Consider the following 21,389-nt stretch of genomic DNA (forward strand, 5'->3'; position numbering starts at 1 on the left):
TGCAAAAGAAAGAAATTGGAGCCCTTCCTACGTAATACAAAAATTAACTCAAAATGGATTATAGACTTAATTGTAACAGCTTAAATGATAAAACTCTTAGAAGAAAACATAGGAATAAATCTTTGTGACCTTAGGTCAGGCAAAGCCTTCTTAGACATGACACCAAAAGCACAAGTGACAAAAAACAAAACAGATAAATTAGATTTCAACAAAATTAAAAGCTTTTGTGCTACAAACGATGCCATTAAGAAACAGAAAAAACAATCACAGAATAGGAAAAAAATCTTTGCAAATCATGTATCTGATACAGGAATTATATCCCTAATATGTAAAGAACTCTTACAACTCAATAATTAAAAGATAAATATCAATTTTAAGATGTGTAAAAGATCAGAATAGACATGCCTTCAAAAAAGATATACAAATGGCCAATAGGCACATGAAAGATGTTAAACATCATTACCCATTAGGGAAAAGCAAATCAAAACCATAATGAGATACCACTTCCCAACCACTAGGATGGCTACAATCAAAATGATGACAATAACAAGTGTTGACAAGGATGTGGAAAAATTAGAACGCTCATACATTACTGGCGGGAACGTAAAATGGTACAAGCCACTTTGGAAAACAGTCTGGCAGTTCTTCAAAACGTTAAACATAGACTTTCCATATGATTCAGGAATTTCCACTCCTAGGTACACATCCAAGAAAAATGAAAATATATGTCCACACAAAAACTTGCACACTAATGTTCATAGCAGCATTATTCATAATGGCCAAAAAGTGGAAACAATCTGAATGTCCATCAGTTAATGAACAGATAAACAAAATGTGGTATAGTCATACAACAGAATATTATTTGGCCATATAAAGGAATGAAGTACGTGATGTACACTACAACAAGAATGAATCTTGAAAACATTATGTTAAGCGAAAGAAGCTAATCAACAACAGATCACATATTTTGTATGATTCCACTAAAATGAAATATCCAGAATAGGCAAATCTATGGAGAAGAAATATTAGTGGTTGCTTAGGGGTGAAAGGCTTGGGGGAATAATGGAGAGTGATGGCCAATGGGTATAGGGTTTCTTTTGGGAGTAATTAAATGTTCTAACTTTGATCATGGTGAAGGTTGTACAACTCTGTGAACATACTAAAAACCCTTTAATTGTATACTTTGAATGGGTAAAATGTATAGTATGTTAATTATATTTCAAAAGACTGTTAAAAAATAATTCTATAGCATAAGCAGCTGACACAGCTAATGGGAAACTCACCTCTCTCTCCAATTCATCCTCTTCTTCCAAAAGATCATACACCTGCTCTAAAAGCTGAATCCCCAGGCCCTGGATCACATCAGCTCTCAAGACTTCAACTATTCTTCTGATCTTTTCAGAACCTGGCATGATAGCTAAAAAGCAATAACAAAAAGGGTAAAATAAACACTTTCACCACTGCAGCAAGAAGAACGCAATGCTTTTTAAAAATTTTGTCATGTAGGATTCTTTTCATTTTGACAAGAGTTTGGTTTAATGACTTTATGTATTTTTAATGACTAAAAATGTATATATGAACTTATGCTTCATGTCTCACTGCCATCTTCTAAACCTAAAAACCACAACTGTATAATTTGAAGAAAATCCACATGAAAAATTCCAAATGTATTTATTTATATTTATTTTTAAAACTCAATTTTCATGCAGCTTTTCAGGAACACAACTGTTACATAAAACAACATATACCTTTTATGGAGATATCCAAATGAAATAATAAAAAATTTAAAAGCATTACTTCCTTAGCTTGACACGTCTCCAATAAGCATCTGCTCTCCAGCTTGCTGTAAAAGAATAAACTGATCACCTGAAGGTAGCTCTTTGAAATGGAGTTCCTCTGCCTCTTCTGCAACTTTCCCATGAAGTACCAGTGTGTCCCGATACTTCCGATGAAGTTTAAATTCTGACACTGGATCTGGTACTGGGAGATCTTCACAGCTCTCTTTAGAGTCCAGTTTTAGGGTCTGAGTCATCAATTGTACCAAGTCACTCATTTCATTTGTATGACATTTCCTGGGAAAAAAAAACCCCATTGTTATTTAATTGGCTTCATAAGAATTTTTCATTAAAGAATTAGGTGTGGGGTGAGCATGAAGAAGTCTATCCAGAAACTGATAAACAATAATAGACACCCAAAATTATACCATGTTGTAAACCATTTTGATCTCAACAAAATTACTGGGGGAAAAAAATTAGATGCAAAACAACCTTTAGGAACTTCTGCTTCCAAATGGCCAAGTATACGGATGGACCCTTCCACCTAAACTCTAGACAAACCACAAAAATCAACTATGTGAAGGCATTGGAGAATGCACAAAATCCACAGGCAGATTCTGGAGGAGAGTCAACACCTTTTAGCTCAAGGGCAGGCCATACACAGCTAAAGTACAACAGAAAATCCATAATCTTTCTGGCCTGCAGAACCAAAGGACAGAGTTCAAGACACAAACCACTGCCACTAGAAAGTGAGAGAGGAATCTTGGAAAGGAGAGAGCCAGAAAGACGAAGCCCCAGATTTCTGTGTATAAATTCTGCCCAACTGTTTCTAAGTAACTCAAATTATCTCCAAGTGCAAAGCTTAAGAATATTTAAAGAAATATAAAAATACCAGCCCCTAATGAGATAAAATTGACAATGTCTGGCAACCAGTCAAAAATACCAGACATGCAAAGAAGCAGGAAAACAGCACACATTTGTGGAGGAAAAAATCAGCTAATAGAAACAGACCCAGAAGTGACACAAGTGGTACAATTAGCAGATAAGGACATTAAAGCAGTTATTATAAATATATTCTATATGTCCAAGGTACAGGAAAACATTAACATATTAAGGAGAGGCAAAGAAGATATAAAAAAGACCCAAAGCGATCTCCTAGAAATGAAAAGGACAATGTGCTAAATACATGGGATGGGATTAACAGATTAAACATTATAGAAAAAGATTAGTGAACTCAAAGATATAGCAATAGAATCTATGAAAAATGAAACAGAGAAAAAAGGTCTAAAAAAAATGGACACCATTAGTGAGCTATGGGATAACTTCAAACAATTAATATACATGTACAGTCATGCATCGCTTAACAATAGGGAGACATTCTGAGAAATTTCATTATTAAGCGATTTCATCATTGTGTGAACATCATAGAGTGTACTTACACAAACCTAGATGGTATAGCCTACTCCATACCTAGGCTATATGGTACTAATCTTATGAGACCACCAGTGTATATGCAGTCCATCATTGACCGAAATGCTGTTATGCAACGAATGACTGTAATTAGAATCCTCAAGAGGGCAGGAGGGGGTCCAGAAAAAATATTTGAGGAAACAATGGCCCCAATTTTTCCAAATCTGATGAAAACTATACCCACAGATCTAAGAAGACATTCTGTAAGAATTGTGAATGAAAATCAGACGTATTTATTAGAAGAGATATTTTTAGCTCTAGCATATACCAAAACATTTATAATGGTATCATTGACAGTACTACAGTTTTGAATACTACTATACATGTACATTTAGGATTAGTTCAAACAGAAATAGTTTAAGAAGGGTGACAGAAAAACAAGAACTTACCCTTCCCTGGAATCCCCATCTGATTTATCTGTTGAACTTGTAGAAGAACTTAACTCATCCTCAGAGAGACAATGGATGAGTTTCCTTTCCTATTAATGTTTGGAAAAACAAAATTCCATATGACAACACAACTAGAATGTAACACATGAAACAGTTTTCGATGCAATGCCTAGACACAACGCGTATCTACTTGATATAGTTACACACAAACCTTACAACTCTGGAAAATGGAGAAGATGTCTTAATTAGTGAAAAAACTAAATCATAGAATATTGTTAAAGAAATAAATATTCATTACTTTCAAGGGTGGGAAGTTTCTATTTTTTAAAATAATAATATGTTCCTAGAAATAGTGTCAGAAACTGGAATATAGAAAAATGAATAATTATCCCCAGGGTATTATTACACAGAAAAGTAAACATGGGTTGGAAACCTTGTAATTACCCATTTAGCCACCAGATGGTGGCCCTACATCATCCCCAGGTAAGAAGGTAAGGCACTTTGACATAAACAGGAAACTGAGGAATGATCAGCAAATGAGACTAAAATCTGACCAGGTAGGTAGATATACTGATAACACAGCAGAATAAGCAAAGTGCTGCCTAGTAGAAGCCCTTTGGAAGTCTTGTTTTAAAGACTACCTAAGAAAGGTATTTAACTAGGCTACCAATTGTTTACAAGAGTGCCTGAAAAAAATCCATTCCCTTAATGGAGCAAACATAATCCTTTTAATTATTATTGACCAGTTCTGGTCCTTATCAAGAGTGAAAAGGTGTAACCTAAGCCAGCGCTGTCCCAGAAATAAATGGAGCTGGCATATATGAGGTTTACTTTATTAGCCTTGCCAGATGTAGACAAGTCTACCTTTTTCCTTAGAACCATGTAATGTACCTGAGCAACACTGCAGTCAGAAGACAACCATCGACCAGGTGTGGGCTGGCCTTCCTCTTGTAGTTTCCCTGGCCACAGTGCACTGAGAGAAGCTCTCCTCACTGAAGGGCCTGAAAAAGTAACCACCCCCAGCAGTTGTTTGTGGTGGGCTGGCCTCAACAGAAGCAGGCTCTGCACCGGGTATGCAAGATATACCAGCAAGGGCCGGCCTAGAAGTAACTCAGACAACGTGTTCATCATCACTCAGGTATCTGACACCTCAGTTCAAATCCCAGCTCTAAGGTTACCAGTTCTGTGACCTTGGGTAAGTTACTTAACCCCTCTGAGCCTCAGTTTCCTCAGCTGCAAACTGGGGATAATGCTGCCTGCCTTCGACAGTTACCGTAAATATGAAATGAGATAATGCCCTTAAAATGCTTACCATAATGCTTGAGACATAGTATACATTCAACAAATGAAAACTACTAATACTGTCTTTAGATAATATTTATAGGAATAATCACAGCCCTTAGCCCAGGGCAGCATCATTCTCCCAGCTTCCTCTCTCTATTCCTGAGAAGACAGCACTTGTTTGACCAGCAGACTCTGAACATGGAAACAAATTAAACACTCACTCAATTTCCTGTCTAAAATCTCCCAGGAATTACTGCCACTCAAAGCCCTCTTGCTCTCTTTTTAATATCCTCTTCCTCTGATAATACAAGTTCCAGATCCAACAGCCTATGCCAGATTTTTTTCTTTTCACGAGGAAGATCAGCCCTGAGCTAACATCCGATGCCAATCCTCCTCTTTTTCTGAGGAAGATTGGCCCTGGGCTAGCATCGTGCCCATCTTCCTCTACTTTATATGGGACGTTGCCACAGCACGGCCTGAAAAGCGGTGCATTGGTGTGCACCCGTGATCAGAACCTGCGAACCCCGGGCCGCTGCAGCAGAGCGCACGTACTTAACCACTGTGCAACCGGGCCGGCCCCCTGTGCTGATATTTTTAAAGGCTTGACTAAGAAATTTCAAAAATTATTCCAAATCAGTTTCCCAAATGGATTATTGATGCTTCAAAATTCTTAAAACCTCACAATTAGAACCAATGCTTATGTCCATGAGCCATACCAACAACCTCCAACAGATGAAGGAAAGAGAACAACTTTACCTGAGGGGAGTATCTCTTCCTGTGACTGCTTTAGTCGCCTCCTCTCTCTTGCTGATAATGGTCGATCCTTTCAAAGAAAGTCAGAGTTACTTCTATCCCTACTCACCATTCTACAATGCATGACGCATCATCCAGCACCACAGGAAAAGGCCCTGCACAGGCCTTTAAAGGAGCGTCCATTTGAAACCAGTCCACATCAGGGTTACAGCTACTAGCTAGGACTGATCACAGCCCTCATTTCTGGGAAGTACTCATTTTTGGAAGGGCAAATGGGGAATTTTGCATTTCCTACATTCAGAATCTACTTGGTCTCCTTAATTAACCAGAAGTGACCATCTCTGGAACTATAAAATCAGTCCATTTCAATCAAAGCTTCTGCTGGGAATCATAAATCTATCCCCTTGGCAAAGTGTTTGGCAAAAAGCAGAGCTAAGATGTTTTAATACAAAACTTCACAATATATGCAGGATTTTACAATCAAAAAAGCTTTAAAAGAAGGTTTAAAAAAATCCAACATTTACTCCCCACAAACCTTTGATGATGACATCTCACTGCTCCTCGAACTGCTCGCAGATCCAGTGACCACTCTACTTTGGTTTTCAGCATCCTTTTGTGTTAATGTATCATCCACTTTTCCAACAGTGGGAAGGGAAGGCAAAAGTTGAGAAGGAACCTCTTGGAACTTAAATAATTAAAAAAGAGGGAGAAGATTATCAATTTCATATAGAACCACCTGCAAAGTTCCCCCATCAGTAAGTGTCCTATATATTTGTCAGTGATTTGCTCTCAAAAACTTCAAAACACTGCATTTTTTTGGAAAAATTTCTGCCAAAAGTGAATGACCATCTAAGAAGCTTACAGAGAGGGTGCCTGTGAAAGTTATTTCAAGAAATGAGGTAATATCTCAATTAAAAAAAAAATGAGGTGTCAAGCCAGCCCTGATGGCCTAGTGGTTAAAGTTCGAGGTGCTCCGCTTTGGCAGCCTGAGTTTGGTTCCCCGGGCGTGGAACCACACCACTCATCTGTCAGTATCCATGCTGTGGTGGCGGCTCACATAGAAGAACTAGAAGGACTTACAACTAGAATATACAACTATGTACTGGGGCTTTAGGGAGGAAGATTGGCAATAGATGTTAGCTCAGGAAGAATCTTTCCCAGCAAAAAAAAAAAAGAGGTGTCAACAGGATTTTATGCAGAAGATGAGGGAGAAACTGTTCATCAATATAATACAGGACGGATCAGAGATTTACCCTTGTTAGCCTTTTCCTTTAACCCTCAAAATGATCTGTCCATCTTTGCTGGGGAAGATAAAGCCCCTACTCTGCTTCCAACTCACTAACATTTAAAAACTAATATTTAGCATCTTGCCATTGCCACCCTTCTCCATCTGTTCCTTGCATTTCTCATGTGCCTTTTTAGCAACTGTTAATCATTCTAAACAGAAATCAAGCTTCATAAAGTCTATTTCCCAAGCAGCAGCACAATGACTTATTCGAAAGAGATCTCCACCAACCTGTCTCTTTTCCCCACTGTGCTCAGTCTGTTCTCGTTTCTTCTGCCGTCGCTGTCGAGACAGGGAAGGTTCAGACCCAGAATTGTGTGGCTGTAAACCTGAGTAGACTCTGTCCTGTTTTTCTATAATACATTCACTAGCAACTCGATCCTTAAAAATAATAAAATGAAACAAACAAAAAAACCAGAATAATAAAATAGTCTTTTGAACTTCCAAATGGCCAAACCCTCCATACCTACTTTTAGAAATATAAATGAAAATGAGAAGGAGCAGTTGTCGTTCTCAAAATGAATGCTTATTTGCAGTGTTGACAGGCAAAGACGAAATGCTGACATCAGTTATCCACATATTCTGGCTTTTTTTCTTTTCCCAAATAAAAATAAATAATTATTTTAATTAAATTACTCAGATTGTTACTAACCTGAAACTACTTGTTCAATTTAGTTTTTAAAAAACATCTTTTCATAGCTTTTAATAGGTTTTCTACTCAGAAAACTAACAAATGTTTTAAATGAAATCCAATTTAATATACACATACTACCCAAGTAAACATCAGTAAACTCTAAAAAGCACCATAAAAAGAACATTGAGTTTGGAGTCAGGTGGAGTCATATCTGAGAAACTTAGTCTCCCTGAACCTCAGTTTCCTTTTTTATAAATGGGTAAAATGACTCACACACATCATATGATTGCTGGAGGATTAGAGGAGATGGCCTACTAAAGTACTTAGGACTATGTCTAGCACACATTAGATGCTCAAAAAATGGGAGCTATTACTAGCAGCAGTAATGATAAAATAAATTACCTTTTAAGTTATAAAGATTACCAACAACAACTTAGTATTTTATTTGGATAGCTGGTTTTAGAAACTAATCCATACCAAACATTAAAATAAAACAGATTCTTCCATTTATTTATTTATTTATATTTTGGTGAGGAAGGTTGGCTCTGAGCTAACATCTGCGCCAATCTTCCTCTATTTCGTGTGTGTGTCGCCGCCACAGCATGGCTTTATGAGCAGTGTGTAGGTCCACACCCAGGATCTGAACCCACAAGCCCTGGGCCGCTGAAGCAGAGCATGCAAACTTAACCACTACACCACTGGACTGGCCCCCCATTTATTTTTTTTAACAATTTTGAACTCTCAAAATATCCCGGTTTTCAAGTAGAAGGGCACTGGTAATTGAATATGATTCAGTCAACACATTTTTATCAAGAGCCTACTTATGTGGTGCATTTTAGAAAGAAAAACAAATGATATGATATTAATACAAGGTAAAATTGCTTTCTAAGAGTCATTACCATTAAGACATTATCATCTAGCATTTAGATCCTCTGGCAAACACAAAATAATGACTCCTATAGGAAAAATAACTTGTAAATTTATTCTTTCAAGAGTACACCTAACATTACACATAAAATATAGTAAATGATTAAATTTTACAATATTATTACATAATAAGCTGGCTGAACAAGGAGACCAAGATACTAAACAATGATTGATACAATTCTGAAGAGTGAAATAAATGCTTTTCTGCTGTTAAAAAGTATAGGCTGTTCAAAATAAAGCTTATACACGTATAAGAGTGACAGAGCAAATGACTTAAAAAGTGTCTCCATGAAATCCAATTGGTCCTGAAAAAAACTTCTACTTTTATCAACAACAAAAACAATAACAACAAAAAAAAGAAGAAATGCTAGACACGAAATTCTATCAAATAAACAAAAAATCTGCTCTAAAAGCCTGATATAAGAAAGGAATTTGATCAAGACCAAGACAAGGATATTCACTCTCCCCACTTCTATTCAACATTGTACTATAGGTTCTAGCCAGGGCAATTAGGCAAGAAAAAGAAATGCCGATTGGAAAGGAAGAAGTAAAACTACCTCTATTCACAGATGACATGATCTTGTATTCAGAAAATCCTAAAGAATCCACTATAAAATAATTATTAGAACTAATACACGAGTTCAGCAAGGCTATAGGATACAACATCAATTTATAGAAATCAATTGTATTTCTCTACATAGGAAATGAACACTGTGAAAATGAAATTAAGAAAACAATTCCATTTACAATAGTACCAAAAGGAATAAAACACTTAGAAATAAATTTAACAAAAGAAGTACAAGGCTTATACACTAAAAACAATAAATCATTATAAGAAATTAAAGAAGAACTAAATAAATAGAAAGACATCCCATGTTCATGGGTTGGAAGACTTACATATTAAGATACCAATATTCTGGGCTGGCCCCGTGGCTTAGCGGTTAAGTGCGCGTGCTCTGCTACTGGCGGCCTGGGTTCGGATCCCCAGTGCGCACCGACGCACCGCTTGTCCGGCCATGCTGAGGCCGCGTCCCACATACAGCAACTAGAAGGATGTGCAACTATGGCACACAACTATCTACTGGGGCTTTGGGGGGGGGGGGAAGAGGAGGGTTGGCAATAGATGTTAGCTCCGAGCCGGTCTTCCTCAGCAAAAAACAGGAGGATTCAGCAGGATGTTAGCTCAGGGCTGATCTTCCTCACAAAAAAAAAAACATACCAATATTCTGCAAATGATCAATGCAATCCCTATCAAATCCCAGTCTTTTTTTAATAAATTGACAAGCTGATCTTAAAATTCATATAGAAATGCAAAGGACCCAAAATAGCCAAAACAATATTGAAAAATAAGACTAAATCTGTAAGACCCAAACTTCCCAATTTCAAAACTTACTACAAAGATACAGTAATTAAGACAGTGTGTTACTGACATAAGGATAGATATAGATCAGTGGAACAGAATTGAGAGTCTAGAAATAAACCATTACATTTATAGTCTATTGACTTTTCAACAAAAGTGCCAAGATAATTCAATGGGGAAAGAATAATCTTTTAATGAGTGGTGCTAGGACAATCGACATTTGCATATGAAAGAATGAAGTTGGACCCCTTCTTCACAGCACACACAAAAATTAACTCAAAATGGATCACAGATCTAAATGTAAAAGCTAAAACTATAAACTCTGAGAAGAAATCATAGGAGTAAATCTTTATGACACCAAAAGCACAAACAACAAAAGAAAAAATAGACAATTGGTTTTCATCAAAACTAAAAACATTTGTGCTGAAGGACACCATCAAGAAAAGTGAAAGTGAAAAGTGAAAAGACAACCCACAGAATGGGAGACAATATTTTCAAATCTTATATGATAAGGGACTGACATCTAGAGTAAAGAACTCTTACAACTCAACAATAAAAAGATAAACCAAGTTAAAAGTGGGCAAAGGATCTGAACAGATATTTCTACAAAGTAGATACACAAATGGCCAATAAGCACATGAAAAGATGCTCAACATCATTAGTCATTAGGGAAATATAAATCAAAACCATAATAAGATACCACTTTACACACACTAGAATAACTAGAATCAAAAGAACAGAAAATAACAAGTGTTGGTGAGGATGTGGAGAAATTGCAACCCTCAAATATTGCTAGTAAGAAGTAAAAAATGATGTAGTTGCTTTGGAAAGCAGTTTTGCAGTTCCTCAAAAAGTTAAACATAGAGTTACCATATGACACAGCAATTCTACTCCCAGGTATATACCCAAGAGAACTGAAAATATACGTCCACACAAAAACTGTTACAAGAACGTTCATAGTAGCATTATCCATAGTAGCCAAAAACTGAAAACAACCCATATGTTCATCAGTTGATGAATGGATAAATAAAACATGGTATATACATGTAGTGGAATTTATTTGGCAATACAACAGAATGAAATACTGCTACATGCTACAATGTGGATAAACTCTGAAAACATTATACTAAGTAAAAGAAGCCAGACACAAAAGGTCACATATTGTATTATTCTATTTATATGAAATACTCAGAACAGGCAAATTCATACAGACAATGTTTGCCAGGGGCTGGGGGCAAGGAGGAATGGAGAGTGACTATTATTGGGTATGGGATTTCTTTCTGAGGTGATGAAAATGTTCTGGAATTAGATACTAGTGATGATTATACAACTTTATGAATATACTAATAACCACTGAATCAGTACTTTAAAAATTAAAAATATAAACAGAAAAAATAAAAGAAGTGAACTTGAATTTAATTTGACAGCAAAGCTGAACAAGCAGGACACATATAACTTTATCTATAAAGTACTCAGGATTCCACTGTCCAGAGAAAACTTAAGGCTCTTTTGGTTTCAATCCAATGACTTTAAATAACAAGAGCATTATACTTGCATTTTTCCATAAAAACAAAACTTTATTAAAAATATTTGAATATAAATGTACAAAAGTTTCATATATATTTATATAAAAGACTACATTAAATATAAAATATATGTAACACCAAATTTTAATATATATAGCATAGATTATAAAAATATAATCAATACACGTACTAAATATATTTTTTAAGTATTTTACATATAAAAATGTAAAGTTAATCAAATGTTCGGGCTTTCTCTCTAATCCTCAGCTATTACCATGCGTCATCTAATTTAGGTTTCTTTCCAAGTTCAAGTAGAAGATAACCTTCATATTTTCTCAGAAATTTCTCAGTATCAAATCCTTTTGTTCCTTTCCTTTTCTTCTTTTCTTTCTTCCCCTTTGGTTCCAACATACAAAATATTTTTTTTATTCCTTAAGAAATCCTAACTAACTAACTTTTCAAAAGCAGGAAGGAATGTGATATTATCTAATTGTTGGAACTACCCATCTACTTGGAGAACTAAGGAAGAATGATGTAGAAATACGAAAGACATACAAATAGCATGTTTCCATCAAGTACTCTATCCCAGGGCACAGAAGGGATCTAAGAATCCCTCAGGTCCTGACCTTTGGTTTCTGCTATGTTTAAACTGGTACACAGACTAACCGATTTTCCTAAAACAACTAGAACACAACCAAACAACACAACCCATACCTTTGTAACCACACTTTCCAGTCTTCTCCCTGAAACCAACACCTCATGTGTATCACTCACCTGGTCGTTTGCCTTTTGGTCTTTGTTTAGGGGCTGCAGAGGCTTCACTGGGTCATTCCTTTCCCCAGTGACACTGTCAGATGTCCACGTGGAAATCAGGTTTCCTGGTTGAGCGCTGGACTTAGTGTTGCGCTGCAGCCTCTCCTTCACTTGAGAAATGTTGCATTTTCCTTCTAGCTCATTAGAGGCATCTAAACGTGTTAGTCGATTCTCTTGAACTAAGCCGTCGCTCATTGAATCCCTCCTTTCTGCAGGTAAGATGTCAATATTCACCCTACTGATTGTGGCTAGTGATTCTGAAGTATTGCTCATGTCTGGTTTGCAAGTGTGGCCTTCCAGACTTGCAGGTGTCTTCAAGGAGCCAATGACTACAAGTTTCTCCTGGGACAAACATTTGTCTTCACCCTGAGTGAAAACATACTTCCAAGTTATTACAGCACTCCTCAAACCATATAAAAAAATTAATTCAAAACAGAATAAGAGGTTCCTCAGAAAGTTAAACATAGAATTACCATATGACCCAGCAATTCCACTCCCAGAGTGAAAGTAGGAACTCAAACAGATATTTGTGCACCAATGTTTATATCAGAATTATTCACAATAGCCAAAAGGTGGAAACAACCCAAATGTCCATTAGCAGATGAATGGATAAACAAAATTTTAGTGTGTATATATATACATAATGGAATATCATAAAGCCATAGAAAGGAATGCAGTTCTGATACATGCTACAACATGGATAAACCTCGAAAACATGCCAAGTGAAATAACCCAGATACAAAAGGACAAATATTGTATGATTCCACTTATATGAGATACCTAGAACAGGCATATTCACAGAGACAGAAAGTAGATTAGAGGTTACCAGGGCCTGAGAGTAGGAGGAATGGGGAGTTACTGCTTAATGGGTACAGAGTTTCTGTTTGGAATGATGAAAGAGTTTTGGAAGATAGTGGTGATGGTTGTACAACATTGTGAACGTAGTTAAGGCCACTAAATTGTACAATTAAAAACGGTGCAAGGGGGCAGCCTGGTGGCATAATGGTTAAGTTAGCGTGCTCTGCTTTGGCACCCCGGGGTTCGTGGGTTCAGATCCCAGGCGTGGACCTACACACCACTCCTCAAGCCATGCTGTGGCGGTGGCCCACATATAAAACAGAGGAAGACTGGCACAGATATTAGCTCAGGGAGAATCTTCCTCAAGCAAAAAAACAAAAAAAAGAGGAAGATTGGCAACAGATGTTAGCTCAGGGACGATCTTCCTCACCAAGTAAAAAAGTTGAAAATGGTAAATTTTGTTATATATATATTTTACCACAATAAAAAAAATGAAAAAATGGATCAACAACCTAAATATAAGAGCTAAAACTATAAAACTCCTAGAAGAAAACATAGGCATACATTTTCATGACCTTGGATACGGCAAGGGATTTTAGACACGACACCAAAAGCACAAGCAACAAAAGAAAAAACAGATAAATTGGACTGAGTCAAAATTAAAAACTTTTGTGCATAAAAAGACATTATTAAGAAAGTGAAAAGACAACTACAGAATGGAAGGAAATATTTGTAAATCACATATTTGTTAAGGGTCTAGAATATAGAAAGAACTCTTAGAACTCAACAACAAAAAAACAAACAAAAACTTTAAAAATGGGCAAAAGACTTAAACATTTCGCCAAAGAAGGCATAGAAATGACCAACAAGCTTGTGAAAAGATGCTCTATGTCATTAGTCGGTAGGGAAATGTAAGTCAAAACTACAGTGTGATACCTCTTCACATGCACTAGGATGTCCAGAATCAGAAAAACAGAGAATAACGAGAGCTGACGAGGTTGTGGAGAAGTTGGAACTCTCATGGATTGCTGGTAGAAACGTAAAATGGTACAACTGCCATGGAAAACAGCGTGGTGGTTCCTCAAAAAGCTGAACATAGAATTACCATATGAGCCAGCAATTCCACTCCTAGGTATATACCCAAAAGTATCGAAAACAAGTGTTCAAACAAATATTTGTATACAAATGTTCATAACAATAGCCAAAAACAGAAAACAACCCAATATCCACCATGAATGAATGGATAAACACATTGTAGTATATATATACAATGGAATATTATTCAGACATAAAAATAAAGGAAGTATTGATACATGCTACATGGATAAACCTCAAAAACATTATGCTCAGTGAAAGAAGCCAGACACAAATGGTCACATATTGTATGATTCCATTTATATGAAATATCCAGAACAGGAAAATCCATAGAAAACACATCAGTGGTTTCCAGGGGCTAGATGGAGGAAGGAATGGGAAGTGACTACTTAATGGGTGTGGGGTTTCCTTTTGGGGTGATAAAAATGTTTTGGAACTGGATAGAGGTGATGGTTACACAACATTGTAAATGTACTGCATGCACTTAATTGTTTACTTTAAAACAGTTAACTTTATGTTATATAAATTTCATCTCAATAAAAAAAATCTTAAAGTTATTACAGCACTAACTTAATGAACAGTTTAACAGCCCACTCTAGATAAAGTGGGCTAAATGAATCACCTTCATCAGTGTTCTTTCTTTATAATACAGCATTATTTACACAATAGAATCTCTAGTAAAGCCTAGTCACGACAAATTAACTTGCTTAGATAACCTATCATTTTAATACAGTTTCTAAAACATATACCCTTTAAAAAGAAACATACCGTTACATATGTCTTGGAGCCCTCAGAAGAGTGTGGTTGGGAGGGAACTACTTCATGATTTGATTCAGCCTTTCCGGAAACCACTGTAGCAACAGCCTTGGATTTACAGTCGCCATTTTTAATATTATTTTTGGAGGTTTTTCTTTGTGAGAAAGAAACAAAGAAAAAGTTATAATCAACATAGTGAAGATTAAAGGTTTTTATGTATATAGGAAATATGTATATGTATTACACTCTCTTAGACAACTGTTCCATTTATAGAGAACAGTCTTCTAAAAACCAAGACGAGTACAAAACACTTATCGAGTACTCTTCAAAAACAATCAAGGTTATGAAAAACAAACAAAGTGATAAATTATCACAGACCCAAGCTGACTAAGGAGATATGAGGACTAAATGTAATATGGTATTCTGGACTGGATCCTGGAACAGAAAAAGGACATTAGTGAAAAAACTGGTGAAAGCCAAATAAAGTCTGGAATTTAGTCAACAATAATGTACTGATGTTGGTTTCTTAGTTCTGACAAACATTCTATGGTAATATAAGACGTTAATGATAGGAGAAACTGGGTGAGGGGGTATAAGAAACTCTCTGTACTACCTCTGCAACTTTTCCGTAAATACAAAATTATTCCAAAATAAAAAATCTAGGAGAAATTTCCTCACGTACAGAAGTACCAGGATAATTTTCATCTTCAAGTTTCACATGTTTGTAATAACACCACAACTGCTTTATACTCAGCCTTGACTGGCAGAATAAATGTATACAGGAATTATATCCCCACCTGTTTTAGTGTGACATTTCTACAACTAGGCTAAACCTAGCATGAAGACCAGCACTGCAGAAGGCCAAAGGTCTGTTTGGTGGGAAATTATAAAAATTATACACCATGTAAACAAAAAGATGGCCCTTCTTTATCCCCTGGGGCCTCTCTAGCACTGCCTCCAAAATTTAACACGTCACAAGGCAAAGACTGTGAAGATCTTGTCCAGCCCTAAGTCTTAGATCCTGGAACGGCTTTTTAGTGAAGGTAGGATCTGCAAATCAAAGAAAGAAATTCTTTTTCTCTTGAGAAGTTATATGAGTGAAGAAGGAATCTTATGAAAGTGCTCAGAAATTCGAGCACTATTTGTTTTTTTTTGTGAGGAAGACTGGTCCTGAGCTAACATCTACCAATCCTCCTCTTTTTGCTGAGGAAGACTGGCCCTGGGCTAACATCCATGCCCATCTTCCTCGACTTTATATGGGACCCCGCCACAGCATGGTTTGCCAAGCAGTGCGTCGGTGTGCGCCCAGGATCCGAACCAGCGAACCCCGGGCTGCCACAGCGGAGCGCGCACACTTAACTGCTTGCGCCACTGGGCCAGCCCCTTGAGCGCTATTTTTCAGACGTGATTTTTTTTTTCTTTTTTTTTTTTTTGTGAGGAAGATCAGCCCTGAGCTAACATCCGTGCTAATCCTTCTCTTTTTGCTGAGGAAGACTGGCTCTGAGCTAACATCTATTGCCAATCCTCCTCTTCCCCCCCCCCCAAAGCCCCAGCAGATAGTTGTATGTCACAGTTGCACATCCTTCTAGTTGCTGTATGTGGGATGTGGCCTCAGCATGGCCGGACAAGCGGTGCGTCGGTGCGCGCCTGGGATCCGAACCCGGGCGGCCAGTAGCGGAGCACGCGCACTTAACCGCTAAGTCACGGGGCGGCCCCTCAGATGTGATTCTTATCTTCATAGTAAATAATGTAATAGGTTTCTTAGATAATCTCTCATTTTAATATGGTTTCTAAAACATATGTCCTTTTAAAAGAATCATATTCAATATGTCTTGAAACCCTCTGAGGACTGTTAAAGTGGTTCTCTAGATTTCTGATTTTAGCAATAAAGCAAATCTCAACATGTGTTATAATCATGTAATTTTAGTTCATGTTTAAAAAAAACTCACCATAAATTCTTTTTTTTTTTTGCGAGGAAGATCAGCCCTGAGCTAACATCCATGCCAATCCTCCTCTTTTTTTTGCTGAGGAAGACTGGCCCTGAGCTAACATCTATTGCCAATCCTCCTCCTTTTTTTCCCTTTTTCTCCCCAAAGCCCCAGTAGACAACTGCAAGTCATAGTTGCACATCCTGCTAGTTGCTGTATGTGGAACGCCGCCTCAGCATGGCCGGACAAGCAGTGCATCAGTGCGTGCCAGGGATCCGAACCCAGGCCACCAGTAGTGGAGCGCGTGCACTTCACCGCTAAGCCACGGGGCCGTCTCCCTCACCATAAATTTTTGCACATGAAATTTATAGAAGCCACCCTCTTTTATTCCATCTATTTAGCCTAGTTATTTGCAAGGGAAGTATCTTACGCCTTTGTGGCCTCCAAAAACAAAGAGATTTGGCGCTTTATGTAAGGCTGCCTCAGGATGCTCCTCACAGATGGTCTTTCTTCAGGCCTTTTGCTCAGCATTGTTCTTATCAGTTCTGCCAGCTCTGGGCTATAATCTTTCGGCATTGGAGGCAGCTACAAAGACAAATAATACCATAATTATGACTAATGGTCTTGCAAAGCAAAGTAAAAGAAGTTAGAAGTTTCTCAACATTTATTTAAAAGTCATTATCGGGGCCAGCCAGTGGCATAGTGGTCAAATACACAAGCTCTGCTGTGGTGGCACGCGGTTCGGATCCCGGGTGCACACCGACACACCGCTTGTCAAACCATGCTGTGGTGGCGTCCCATATGAAATAGAGGAAGACAGGCACAGATGTTAGCCCAGAGCCAGTCTTCCTCAGTAAAAAGAGGAGGATTGGTGACAGATGTTAGCTCAGGGCTGATCTTCCTCACACACTCACACACACACACACACACACACACACACAAAGTCATTATCCACATAAGTAGAAAATAACCAGTGTACTAGTCTACAGCAAGCATACTGGTATCATGATTATAACAGCAAGTTATAAGATGGTAAAAGTATATCCTTCAACTCAGCAGTCCCATTTGAGGGCTCTCCCCTTCAGAAGTAAAAGCATGAGTTCCTAAAGATTTATGTACCAGTATATTCACTGCAGTATTGTTCTTGCAGTAATAAACAACTGAAATGTCCATCCATGGAGGACCTGTGGAATAGATTATGGTACATCCTTCTAATAAAATACTAGGTAGCCTCTTAAAAAATAAAAGACTTACAAGTACCAACCTGGAAAGATGTCCCTTGTACAGCAAGGGAAAAAGCAAGTTGTGTACCAATGTGTACAACCTGATTCCATTTCAGTTACTTTTTTAAAGTATCTGTGTGTATAGCATATATATGCCCACAGTTATGTCTGTACAAAGACAGGAAAAAGCCAGGAAGGCTATGCACCAAATTATAAGCAATAGTTATCTCCAGGGGATGGAAATGGATAGGATAGGGGAATTTCACTCTTTTCTTGTTTGATTCTTTAAGTAGTGGAATTATGGGAAAATTTTACTTTTTTTGTGTTTTTCAGTATTTTTCAAATTAAATGAGTCTTGGTATAATATTAAAACCAGTAGGTTATAACCTTAAAACTCAATGGTGTGTAAATGCCTAACAGTGCATAGGGCAACTAACCTCATGGAACTAACATATAAAGTTGGTCACCCTGGCGTCTATATTATACATAATGCTTTCTGCAATTCTTAACTGGTTACTAGTAATTGTGATGATTATCAAAGGAGAAACAAGTTCAAACAGAGTGGACTCACTTTAAATGCCGCTCATTTAACCACAAGCTGCTTAGGCGAAGCTACCAATAGCCTCTCAGGGTAACTGGCTACAAGGTAGTGGGTTTTCAAAGAGCCAATTCTTTGGAGCCATTAAGCCACCTTTATAAATTAATATTAAGAAACGATCAATCCCTTCTCCTCTAGTTCAACCTTTCCACAGAAGGGACCCCCCATTCTTAACTATCCATCTGACATCAATGATTTCTCACTTTTGTCAGTTAACTACTTACAAAGCTGCATTAAATTAACCTTGCTCCAAATATTAAAAACAACTAGTTCCAGAATATTCTTTACCTTTCCTTCAATAATCCGATAAACTAAAGAATTCATGTCTTTTGCATTGAAAGCATGCTTCAGGGTGGCCATTTCATAAACACAGCATCCCAGAGCCCAAACATCAGACTAGAAAACAAAAACAGTAAATAGTTAAGTATCGGAATGCCTTATTATAGTAAATGGTTAAATGTCGGAATGCCTTATTTACATTTTTCCTCTTAAAAAAAAAGACATTTTTCCTTAAACCAATTCACAGAGAATTCTTCTGACTTACTCTTCTGATGGGTTCTGAAATTATGAATACTGTCATAAAGACAAGGTAAGCTAGTGTACACAGCGCAATCTTACCTTATAGTTGTAGGGTTTGTTTGAGAACAATTCAGGGCTCATGTAGTAGGGTGTGCCAATGAGGGTGCTAGCCATGTCACAGTGGTTCTCTAAAACTCGGGCAATTCCTAGGTCACCCACTTTGATGATGTTTGTTCTTGTTAGGAAAACATTTTGAGTTTTCAGATCTCGGTGAAGGATGTGTTTTTCATGTAAATACTGAGGAAAGAAACAAAACTTCATTAAATATAAATATACTAATCTACTTATTTATTCCTGACTTCTTATACACAATCAATAATTGCGTAAGTTAAAGAGCCTTAGTTACCCATACATCAAACACTACTGTTTTATATACTCTAGATAAAAAGTCTAATTTACAACTTTCCAAAGTAAGAAAATTAAGTTCCGTGCATTAATTTGCTCAGTATCCCTCACAATTGTTCCTTGGTGCTTCACCATTATACCATTTAGCACTATATGGATCCAGTTAAAAAACAAGCTCACAAACTCCCACTGAAGGTAGAAAGACAACTTATAGAAGGTCAGATGCACATTCATCTCCGACTCATGAAATCTTCACCTTAATAATATTTTCAAATATAACAAGATCATTTTTATTTAGAGAGAGTATCTTAGAATTTAAACAAGGTCAATTAATTCTGGACAAAAATGCCCAGTTCCAGAATGGTATTTCATAAATAGTCTCACTTTTGAATATGTGTATATTAAAACACAAACATCTTTCGCATTTCCACTCACTCTGCCACAGTAGGGATAAAGCTCAAATCCTCATAGTTTAGGCATATTGATTAGCCCAATCACCTTTCAGTATGACGCAGATGACCAGCTGATAACAAACATGACCATTCTTGACTCCTGTCAACTCAGGGCTCTTTTTTTTTTTTTTTTTGTGAGGAAGATCAGCCCTGAGCTAACATCCATGCCAATCCTCCTCTTTTTGCTGAGGAAGACCCGCCATGAGCTAACATCTATTGTCAGGGCTCTTAAAGTTGATTTTGCTATAAATGTTAAATGAACAGAGAACTGGCTTCCCCCACAATTATACATGAAATCCATGTCTACTTCAGTATGGACATCACTCATTCAGAAACATTCCAGTGCTACAGCATGAGGGACTGGGTCTACTTCATACAAGGATCTCAAAGAAATACATTTTTTTTCATGTAAGCATTTGGGGAAGAATTTTCCTAAAATCTACCTGCCACCCCCTGTCACCTTGGAGCAAGCGGGATGCAATGAGTCTGGACAGTACCTGCAGAGCCATGGCAATTTGAACAAACCATTCCACCACCTGACTCTCAGGCAGAAGCTGCCCCTTCTGCTCCTTGAGCTTTCGGTACAGATCACCTCCTTCGCAGAAGCCCATGACGATGTACAGCAGACCATCCCCTCCCTCCCATGACTCCTTATAGGTGACAATATTGGGGTGCTTCAGCTGAGACAAGAGCTGAGCTTCCTGTTCAGCAGCTCGCCGCTCTCGGCTGGAGGCATTTCGGAGGTTCAGTTTTTTGATGACATACTACAAAGAAAAGACATGTTTTTACAATATGCAAATAAACATACAGTTTTATAGGTTCAGAAGTATTTAAGGTTTCTCTTGAATGTCCTCAAAACCAACCTTCTGAAACCTGCCAGATAACCTATTCATTTTGTTATCCACAAGGCACAAAATTGGGGAAAAAGATTTGCTATCACTAATGATACTTTTTACAGGTTAGACTTATAGCAGGGTGGGGGTCACAAAAATTATACTTTGCATCTGCATTTTACAATTTCATTAAATGCTAAAAAATGAGTCCATGTTAATATACCATTTGATCAATCATAAAAACTGAGGTAGAGATTCCTTAACCTCTAGGTTCCCCCTAAAAAGGAGCATAAAATATGGCTTGAATACAGACTTGCAGACAGAATGGGTCCATGGACTGTATCAGATACTCAAAGGGATCCATAGCCCAAGAAGGTTAAAAATCACTGATCCTCAACATACAAAATTATTCCCATTTAAAAAAAAAATCAATATCCTCTAACACCTAATACATCTCCTCTCCCCCTCTCTGCTTGTCTGGGGTAGTCCCATTGTCCTGGTATAGTTATTAATAGTGCCTCCTTTCAGTTTCAAAATTGTTCTAGTTTGTACAATACATCATATGG

At 37.3% G+C, this 21,389-nt stretch overlaps 1 protein-coding gene across 4 annotated transcripts in view; it reads right to left on the bottom strand.

Moving 5' to 3' along the window:
- NEK4 (NIMA related kinase 4) overlaps positions 1-21,389 on the bottom strand; it is a 43,669-nt gene that overhangs the window by 21,292 nt on the left and 988 nt on the right. For 2 of the 4 annotated variants that reach the window (XM_014792940.2, XM_087431165.1), the window contains exons 2-14: positions 20,488-20,754; positions 19,233-19,430; positions 18,903-19,010; positions 17,224-17,378; positions 14,878-15,019; positions 12,178-12,582; positions 7,188-7,337; positions 6,207-6,356; positions 5,675-5,741; positions 4,526-4,635; positions 3,635-3,723; positions 1,867-2,072; positions 1,284-1,417 (exon numbers count right to left, since the gene is read on the bottom strand). In XM_014792940.2, coding sequence (XP_014648426.1) covers positions 1,284-1,417; positions 1,867-2,072; positions 3,635-3,723; positions 4,526-4,635; positions 5,675-5,741; positions 6,207-6,356; positions 7,188-7,337; positions 12,178-12,582; positions 14,878-15,019; positions 17,224-17,378; positions 18,903-19,010; positions 19,233-19,430; positions 20,488-20,754 — 2,181 coding nt within the window. The remainder of the gene's footprint in view (positions 1-1,283; positions 1,418-1,866; positions 2,073-3,634; positions 3,724-4,525; positions 4,636-5,674; positions 5,742-6,206; positions 6,357-7,187; positions 7,338-12,177; positions 12,583-14,877; positions 15,020-17,223; positions 17,379-18,902; positions 19,011-19,232; positions 19,431-20,487; positions 20,755-21,389) is intronic. The other 2 variants (XM_087431163.1, XM_087431164.1) reach the window with 2 other exon arrangements.

This window comes from Ceratotherium simum, chromosome 5 (assembly GCF_057802395.1).
Source record: "Ceratotherium simum simum isolate JZ-2026a chromosome 5, ASM5780239v1, whole genome shotgun sequence".
Taxonomy (NCBI): domain Eukaryota; kingdom Metazoa; phylum Chordata; class Mammalia; order Perissodactyla; family Rhinocerotidae; genus Ceratotherium; species Ceratotherium simum.